Source organism: Pteropus vampyrus, unplaced genomic scaffold (assembly GCF_000151845.1).
Source record: "Pteropus vampyrus isolate Shadow unplaced genomic scaffold, Pvam_2.0 Scaffold6, whole genome shotgun sequence".
Lineage (NCBI taxonomy): Eukaryota > Metazoa > Chordata > Mammalia > Chiroptera > Pteropodidae > Pteropus > Pteropus vampyrus.
Window position 1 is genome coordinate 4,176,548 of NW_011888787.1, and position 10,011 is coordinate 4,186,558.

Consider the following 10,011-nt stretch of genomic DNA (forward strand, 5'->3'; position numbering starts at 1 on the left):
ATACCCTTCCAGACCTCTTTCCAGCCATACGGGATCGCAAATAAGTAAGTTCAGTAGATACACAGATCTTACTGCTGTTTTACAAAACACGACACTCCGCAGTCGGCATGAGGCACCGCTTGGTCAGGGAACCACGCAGGGCTGTGACCACAGGTGGGCCTTTGGGTTGTGGCCAGTTCAGGCCTTTGAATGTGGTGCTGAAATACCAAGGCCCTTAATAGCATTAATACAGCCACTGGCTAGTGACCTCCTACTCTGTGCTATGTTAAATGCTTTCTATGTATAATCTTTCCTCTTCTCAACAGCTCTGTAAGGAGGGTACTGCTACACCCATTGCACAGCTGAGCAGTCAGAGTAAGTGGAGGCACTATGATTTCACCGCCTGCCTTCTTAACCAGCACAGTGCCGCCTCTTTACTCGTTCATCCCTTGTTCCTTCACTCACCAGCCCGAGGGTCTGTGACACGGCAGGCTCTACGAACGCCAGCGCACACCTGTTCATGCTGCTCAGCGGAGGGGCTGGCCGCCAGCACCCAGGACAGCGTTTCAAACCCCAGGCTTGCTCGACTGGAAGACTAGTCGGCGAGAAATAAGGCACCAGGCCAGTGCCACAGGCTTCAATGTATAAGCCTCGTAGCAAATGCTTAATGGACACTGAGTCAGCAGCTTTGGGTGAAAAGCAACAAATTAACACTTTAAAAAAAAATGTTTTTTCATTTACATCCTTGGTATATCTTTGGGAGAACTGTCTTCTACGAGGAGTACTTGGCAATGAAAAACGTTTCCACTGCAAGGGGAAACTTTAATTCGAAATCAATTGCGAGAAATTAATGTCATCAACTGTAATGGCAGCTATAAAATGTCAACTGGTGGCATAGTTACTCCCGACGCATGCTAAATGCTCTTCAAGCTCAGCTTCTCATGCACCGCCAACAAAACAAACCCCCAGCACCAACAGCCCCGTCACTGTTTCAAAAGTGAATCTACAACGCCCCAGCAACCTGCAGTTTCTCCCAAAGGAAAAAAACAAGGCACAGCTTACATACCCTTGTCTGTGAGATTTTTTCGAATGACTTGAATAGTAAGAATATCCAGAATACGTGGATTCGGTATCCATAGCAATAGAGAACTCGCACTTGTTGAAGGAGCAGGTACCGTTTCTCCTTAGAGGCAGAGAACTTCACCTTCTGGAATCCTGAAACCTCACGGGGTCTGGGAACCGAGGCGCCACCCTTCACCAGGAACAAATTCTGGGGAAAGGGAAAAAAAACAAAACAAAACATGTCAACCTTCAAAGCCAGCCGAAAGGGGCTGGAAGATAAATGACAGCGGCCGCCTCCCCTGGGGTCTCGAACTAGAACAAGGGAGTGGGGTGAGGGTGAAGCGTCTGGATGCTGAATGCTCCACTCATGCAGCCCCAAGCTTCCCCAGGCATCTGGGAGGGGCACAGGCAGGGGCCGCGCAAACCAAGCCCCTACCACACACGGCAGTGGGAAAGCCAGAGGTGGGTGAGACCTGGCCCTGGGCCATTTCCGGGACACAGCCTGGCCCCGTGGGTTCAGGCGGGAGCAGGCGGCTTCTCAGGGCCCTAGACATGATGCCCAGCCCCCACTCTTCACTGGTTACAAAAGAACAATACCCAAGAAAGTGGCTTTTAAGGGATTTACTCAGAGTTTCCAATGGCCAAATTTTAAAAAAAGAAAGAAAGAAAGAAAGAAAAATTCTCCGTCTCTTTCATTCCTGGTACCCAAATTCATGAGAATTTATCTCAGGGAACTAATTTCTTTTTTAAAGAAAAAACTTATTACCGCATTGTTTATAACTGTAAAAAGCTAGAAACGACCTAAATCCCTTCCAAAACAGAGGAATAGGTAAGGAAAACACTGTTGATCCACCCAAAGAAATATCGTATAGCTGTTTAAAATGACAATTATGAAGAATGGAACTTTTTATGATAGGATGGGTAAATTTAAAAAGCAGGTTCCAGGACTGTGGAGACACAATGAATCTCCATTACCGTTACAACCATATAAAATCGCTTATGTAAGGACAAGAGTTAAGAAGGAACCTCAGAAAAAGCGAGCAGGTGATTTACGAGCTGCAGGCTCCTGGGTCTTTTCCCGCATTTTCATTAGATACTGCCTGGCAATAAAAATAAATTGGAAACATTTCCAAGACCTTCCTGAGCCCCGCACGCTAATTTTTTACTTCTAGAAAACCGAGATGTGCACTTCATGCCTCGCCCTGCACCCCTCACCCCCAGAGCTGGCCCCCGCCCCACGGGCTGCCTCCGTCCAGATCCCCAGGAAGCTGACACTGCACACAGAGCTGGCGAGATAAGTGGGACGGGAAGACAAAGGACCTGCAAATGCCATGCTCCTACCCTGCTGGGAGGGGGCCCAGCGCCCAGACCCCAGCTGCCACCTGCGAGTCCGGAGGAGCTGCCTGAGAAGCACCACAAACAACGCAACGCCCAGCCTCGAGGGCTCAGGGCACCTTCCCCCTCACCATTCGCGCTGCCAGCCGTGAGGTACATTCACCTCCTTGGCCTGTGCCCCAGGGCTGGCCTCCCTGGTCCCGGAGGTCGTGACTCATCGTTCCATCTCTCCCGTGCCATCGAAGGCCCACTGCGAGCGGACGGAGACTGGGTTCTGGCCGAAGCTCCTCCCTGTCTAGTAGAGCCTGGGAGAAGCCACTGGCTTTGGGCCTCAGCACCTTCATTTGTCAAATGGGGGCAAGTCAACCCGTCACAGGGCTGATCTAAAGATGTGAGCAGATACGGTATCTGGAGCCGGGTTCCCACCCCAGGTTTTATCAGCGTAGCTGTGTGGCCTCAGTCAAATTATTAAACCTGCCTGCAACCACATCTGTGACCTGTGCAGAACAGGGCCGCTGGGAGCAGGGGACAGGCTACCAGTGTGAAGGCTCCCAGCACGGCTCCAGGTACGCCGGAGGAATGGGAGCTGGCTCAGCGCTGCCCGCGGTTCCAAAGCCCAACGTCCTCGCCTCTCCCAGGAAGAGGACAGGACGCTCTCAGAGAGGAGCAGGGCAGAGCGCGGCCTGTGCCGCACGGCTCGCGGGCAGGCGGGCGGCATGCGGCTGGCATCTCAGGCCACTGCTGGCTGACTGGCGGTCACCTGAGCAGGGCGGGGTCCCCTGGAAGCCTCAGGTCTTCTCATCCTTTAAATCGAAATAAGGCAGCTTATTTCACAACTCCTGTGCTTTCTTCTGCCTTCCAGCCCATGGTTCTTGACTGCCCTTTCCAGCCCAACTTCTAGCTAATTCTGCCTCAGTGCTGCTGGGACATCCTGGAGGCAGGTGGCCCAGGCCCCACACACCTGGGCTGACCCTATTTGTGCTTCCTGACTGAGACGCCATGGGGCAGACGTTCACCTCTCCGAGCTGCTGTGTCTCCCCGTGTAAAATGAGGCCATTTAGCATGAGCCCTTCCTAGGGTGGCTGTGAGCACGAATCGAGGTTCCCCATGTAAAGCCTCTGGCATCTGGTAGGCCAAGTTTCAGTCTCGTCCCCCCTCTGCCAGCGACGTCATCCTTCATCTTCATTAACATCCTGGCCGCCCATGACGGCCACTCCAGGCATGTCCCTCAGAGATCACGGGCTCCCAAGTGTCCTTGGTCGGGAAAGGCTTTACCTAACTCTCCCAGCCACCCCTGTCCGGTTTCTCCCCCCTAACTCCTGCCTACACTTATCGAAGGGGCGGTCTGTATACGCGGCTGCTCCCTCCCTCTCGATTGTACCCCGATCCTCCATCCATCCTCCTGAAACAGCTCTGAGTTGGCCGGCAATGGCTGTGAGCCGAATCCAAAGGTCGCATCTTCGTCTTCCTTCCCCTAGACCTTCTCTCGCTGATTTATTCATCCACCGCCACATCCAGCAAGCAGCTGGAGACCCGGCCGAGCAACGCGAGGGCAGGGCGGTGACGACGCGCACAGCACGCCGCCCGCCCTCGCCGGGCTTCTCTGCTGCCAGCCGCCCTCCGATGCGATGGGTGCTGCGGCCGCTCCTCCGACTCGCCCTCCCGTGTCCCATCGAGGCGTCCCTGAAGACTCCACTCGCCCGCTGTTCTGCTCCCACAGACTCACTCTAACTAGGCTCCCTGGACACAGGAGCTGTTGTCCACCCACCCCCAGGGCACTCTGGACATGAGAGGCGCCCAGCGAACACTTGCTACGAAAATAAACCCCCAGCGCACGTTTCCCACTCACATGCCTCTCGCCCCACTTGGGATGCTCGTCCCCCCCCCCCCCCCCCCGCAGCGGCTGTCGCTGTCCTGGCTATTCTTGACAATTTCCTCCATCGGGGCGATACAATCATCCTATCGATCCTACAGATCCGACTTCGTGCCATTCTGATGCTCTGTCCCCCTTCGTCCTACACATCTTCACTGTCAGTATGAGCCCTCTGTTGCCCAGGGTCCTCCCCTCAGGCTCCCAGTTCTCAGCCACCCGCCTCCGCCAGGCGGCGTGGACACAGGGCTAACCTATCACAACACCTGCAGCTGTCCTCATCGACTCCGGTCCAGGCTCCGTCTTCTATGTCACACTGCTTCTATTGACTTTTGTCTGAGGTCTGAATGAGGACTAAGAAGCAGCGCCGGGAGGCAAACTGACAAAAATCCAGAGTGAACTCATTTTAAAAGCCAACGGGAGAGCTTCGATACGCAGCAGTCCTCCCTTATCCACGGGGCACGTGCCAAGACCCCCAGTGGATGCCCCAAACCATGGACAGCACCCAACACAGTGAACATACTATGTATTTTCCTCTGAGTACACACCTGTGATAAAGTTTAATTTATAAATCAGACACAGTAAGAGATGATAACTAATAATGAAATAGAACAATTATAACAAGATACTGTAATAAAAGTTATGTGAACGTGGTCTCTCTCGAAATCCCTTATTGTACTGTACTCATCCTTCTTTTCGTGACATGAGATGTTAAAATGCCCACGTGATGAGATGAAGTGAGGTGAATGAGACTTTAAGTAAAATAAGGGTTACCTGAACACGGGCTCTGCGTGCAGCACCTCCTCGGCCAGTCCGATAACCGACAGGTCTTAGTGAGTAACAGGCGGGGAGCATCTACAGCGTGGCTACTGTGTGGCTACCAGGACAATAGGATGACTCATTTCTTGGGTGGGATGGAGCAGGAATGCCTGAGATTTCACCACACAACTTAGAATGGCCTGTGATTTAAAGCACGAACTGTTTACTTCTGGAGCTTTCCACTCAGTATTTTCGGACAGTGGTTGACCGCGAGTAACTGAAACCGTGGATGAGGGGAGACTATGCGGTTATAAAAGAAAAACATATCCTGAAGCTTCCTTATCACTGCAATGATCTGTTTACAGTTTCCCTGTGAGCACAAGAGATTAGCAAAACTCAGATAAGGTCAGGGGGATGCCTTATCAGAAAGATAATAAAGTAATGAAAAGGAACCAGACTCCCAGGGTAAGGAACTGACAGGCCGCTGCGCTGGCTGAATGGGGTGGAGGCGTATGAAGGTGTCATGTGGATCCTGGGATCTGGAAATGTCCCTCTATCACACTGACCCCTGACGCAACCCGCCCTGTGCTTGGGCCCAACAGGGTGGCAGCCAAAGTAGTTTTTCAAATCACAATGTAGATGCCACTTTCCTACTTAAACCCCCTGCATGGTGTCCCCCTGAACTTCGAATAACGTACAGGATCTTCCGTTTGGTCTGCAGGGCCCTGCCCACCTCTGCAGGGCCAGTCTCCTCCTCCGGCTCCAGGACCTGGGGCCTTAGCAGAGCCCAGTGTGTCCGCTACACCCCCTCTTCACACGCCCTGCTTGCCCGGTGCCTGCCCATCCTTCTCAACCTGAATGTTGCTTCTTTCAAGATGCCGTTCCTGATCCTCCGGTCGAAGTCGGCCCCTGTTCCCTTCCTTCACATCGCCGTTCCCAATGACGCTTTGGGGGGCATTGCTCAAGGTCTGGCTCCCATATAGACGGCCAGCTCCTTGAGGACAGGGACTACTCTCGTTATTGTCTCTCCCGGATTCTAACTCAAAAAATGTGTGCTGAACAAAGGGTCCCGGTGGCCAACCTCAGGACGTGGAGGCCATTCGTTCACTGTGGAAGACGCCTTGAGGTTGTCTATTTTAAATCCCCAGTTTCATAGACGAGGAAAAAAGGCAGAGAGATCAGGTTCGGCAGTGACGTCAGAACCCCAGGAGTGGAGCTGCCTGCCTACTCAACATGTCGGGCTCGCTCAGAGGCACAACTGATGTTTCAGACGCACGAAGTAGAAGCCAGTAGCAGCCTCTTTCATCTGCTGACTGGCTGCCTCCCCCTGCCTTCCTGTGTTTGTTCCCTGGCAGCTGTAGGCACTGCTAGTGGCAAACACCGGGACAAGGCTGGAGCTCATCACACCCCAGCTCGTGAAGGCCAGCAGGGCAGTGCTGAGGTACGCAGGATCCTGCTGAGGTGTGGCACCTTACATTCTGGAATTCCCAGGCCTACACGTCAGAGAGAACCTCCTTCGCTCTCCTTTGGTAAAAGCGAAGTGAAGATCAGTGGCCTCAAAGAGACGCTTCTCCTACAGTCACGTCCACTCATGTAAAACGTACCTGCCACTTAAAAGAACACAGTGTTCAGAAAATCACACGAGGAAAATAATATGTATGGTAGTGACGGTGGTACACAAACAGCTCACCTTCACGAAAAGGAAATTATAAAACATCAACAGCTCTGCCTGGAGCTAGTAAGTAATGTAATTAAGGGAACTCTGGTGTGGTGGGTAGAAAGTTATTTTGCGAGGGGTACAGAGACACGTGCTGAATTTATAGAAGCATTCCCCTCCTTCTGCCGTGGATGGATCTGCAAGGCAAAGAAGTTTCTGGTGCAATTGTGTTTATATATACTGCGTACAATACTTTGACTATTTGAATTTTTAATCATACACGCAATTCTAAAAGGTTGACTCCATTAATTATTACTTTTATTATGTTTTGACGCTAACATTTTTCTCGAGATAACCCGTGTTTAATTATATGGCACTCAAGGGGGAAAGTGACAATTTAAATAATTTTGTTTGAAGTCGACAAAAGAAAAATTGAGCACAGGCTCTGGAGCTAGACTGTCACTGTTCATATCCTGGCTCTGCTACTTGTCAGCTGTGTGACCTCAGATCGAGTTACTAACCTTTCTGTGCCTGCTTCCCTAACTATAACAACAGAATTATATTTTAATTACCTTATAGGTCCATGGTGGCCATTAAGTTAGATAATTCACAATCATTTAGAACAGTGCCTAGTACCCGGCAGGCGTGCCCCACTGTCAGGCAACGCTATTTAGTTCAGTAAAGTGAAATTTCTTTAGTTAGGAAGAATACCTTTGTATGGCATATGACTTTAGTACCATTTTCATTGAACTTATGTCCCTTTTTTTTTTTTTTTTGGTCTATGCTAGTCTACCTTTAATGGATACCATGAACTGTAGCGAAGTAATTTAATGATTTCCATTCTGTTCCTTGCAGGCCTCCCTTTACTGTTCCCAGGTTGGAAGTGAGTGTCACAGAGATCAGAGAATACTGGATGTGTTTTACTGGGTTTGCTTGGAGGACCTCAGGGTTGGCAGCCAGGGTGGGGAGAAGCACTACGGCAAGGTGTGCAAAACGTTTTGCTGAACTTGTGGTCTGTAAACCATAAAACATCATCCAGGTCACTGATGTTGGGATCAGAGGGCTTGTGGCATTTATGACAAACCCTATGATTCTTTCATTACGACATAGCTCTTATAAAGGAATAAGTCTGGGCCACTATTCCCAAAGAAAGAAAATGTCAACCTCATTTTACCTGTCTTGCCAATGATTTCAGCTCACCTTCCCAGAATATCTGATCTTGGCTTAAGCCATTAATAACCTCTGACACACTCCCAGCAGCTGGGTGTATATTTCTGAAGAGCTGTGAATGGTTAATGTATCTGGGATTCTATGATGTATATTTGCTTTTAAGTGACCCCTCTTGGCCCTTGCTAGACATTTAAGCTTCAGAAAAATAGATTCCACGGGTGCTACCTCCTCTGTAAATCCCATGGTGCCAGGTCCAATGATTGCTGTTCAATAAGCAGGACTCAGGCACTAACAGAGACAGACAGCAGCTGAACACGCATGTGCCTTTCCATCAGGCTTCAAGAGAGACCAAAGTCACTAGGAGAAACACGGTCCAGCCCCAAGTCCACCTAATCCTGTCTTGTCCACCCTCTGGAAAAAACAGCACAGCACGATGCCCAAATCACTTGCCCATACCCAGCGAGTCCCCTAACCACAACTACTTCATTTTACAGGTAGAGGACGATGACAATAATCTAAGTTACAGTTAATTGAGTGCTTACTATGTGTTAGGGACGGTTTCGAGTCATTTGCATGTACCATCTCACTTAATTCTCAGAACAAGCCTTATAAGGAAGATAAAATATGAATTTCCCATTACAGTTAAGAAAACCAAGGTCACACACCTGGTATGTGCTGGGGCTTAAACTCTGAGTCTAATTGCGGAACCTGTGCCCTTAGCTATGGAAAATGTACAGCGATGTAGCAATTACCAGAACTATGTATTTCCTCAAAGGTGGGTGGGTAACAATCATAAATGGTCTCAAACCACACAAAACCCACAAAGAATTTTGCAGTTTCAACTCCGACTCACAGGTTCTGTGTCCCGAGCATTGTGGGGAGTCCAGGAGAAAAGAAACGAATCTGAAATAGCTCTAGCTCCTCAGGAGCTCCCAGGCCAGAGGTGGAAACTGCCTGTTCAAATACAATGTGATCAGCACCCCTGCAGCGTCAGCCTAGGGTAACAAACCGGGCGTTCGTGTGTTAGGGAGATGGATGGGAGAACACACTCCACGCTTGTTTAGTCTTCGATAGAGCGTGTGACATGGAATTGCCGCTGGGTAAGGACACCTCCCTTTATGGGTTCATCTTGTCCCTCGAATTCATAAGACAATAAAACTGTACCGCCTGGCAATCGGTCCTTACCAATATGCCGTTCTCAAAATTCTTCTCCCATTTTACTTACAAATTAAGCTGCAACCAAGTCACCCTGCCAACACGGTCACGGTGAAAATTTCACACTCGATGTTTCACTGATTATACTGAGAGACATCGATGTTATGTTTGAGAATGCTAAATGCTCACCGATAGGTGAAAAGTGTTATTTCTTTGAACTGCAGAATGTTTGAAACAGTTTCCTCCCACAAATCAAAAAGCCCCGACTACATCACACTGATTTAATTCAACTCTAAAAACTCTAATTAGTGGTTACATAAAGTGACTAATTACATCTCTCTGGATGCCATCTCACGTAAAGAGCCTAGGAGCTGTGTAATCAAACAACCCACCCCCAGGAAGGAGAATGCTAATTAGCATTGTTGATGGGTGAGACAAGTTATAATACTTCCAGCAACCCTGTAAAATTTATAAACATATCGCTGAAAATGCCAGATTCTTTACAGCCTGCTAGCTTTTGGAATAAGCGTCTAAAAATACATGCATTTCCAACCACAGCCCCGGAAAAGGAAAAAAAAAAAAAAAGGTGTTAACGAAATGCACGTGCCAGCTACACAATCACCATAATAAAGCCGCTCTAGTATCTCTTAACGAGCAGCTAAGAGAGCTCACAACACCTTCGCGGTGTGGGCTTGGTACCTGGTTTGAGGACGTGAAAACTGAGCAACAGATTTCTTCTGGGCTCCAAGTCTCTCTCCAAGCTCATCCCCCGGCCGCCAGGCCGCGGCTCCGCCCCACTCCTGCCTCCGCCACTGACGCGTTTAAAATTTTCTAAAGCTTCACGCCGCTGCGGGCGCGTTGCTCGGGGCAGTTCAAACCCTGCAGGGGGCACGGAGGTCCTGCCCCTGGCGACGCTGCCCCGGCGCGGCGCGCTTTGCTGCGACCCGGACCCCTCCGGCAGAGGCTCGCCGGCCGCCCTCTGCTCCACCCCGGCGTTTTTTGAAAGTAAACTCCTACCTGCCTG

At 50.1% G+C, this 10,011-nt stretch overlaps 1 protein-coding gene across 1 annotated transcript in view; it reads right to left on the bottom strand.

Moving 5' to 3' along the window:
* VANGL1 (VANGL planar cell polarity protein 1) overlaps positions 1-1,249 on the bottom strand; it is a 41,785-nt gene extending 40,536 nt beyond the window's left edge. The window contains exon 1 of the mRNA XM_023534929.1: positions 1,042-1,249. Within this exon, the coding sequence (XP_023390697.1) occupies positions 1,042-1,116 (75 nt within the window). The 5' untranslated portion in view covers positions 1,117-1,249. The remainder of the gene's footprint in view (positions 1-1,041) is intronic.
* Between the last annotated feature and the right edge of the window lie 8,762 nt (positions 1,250-10,011).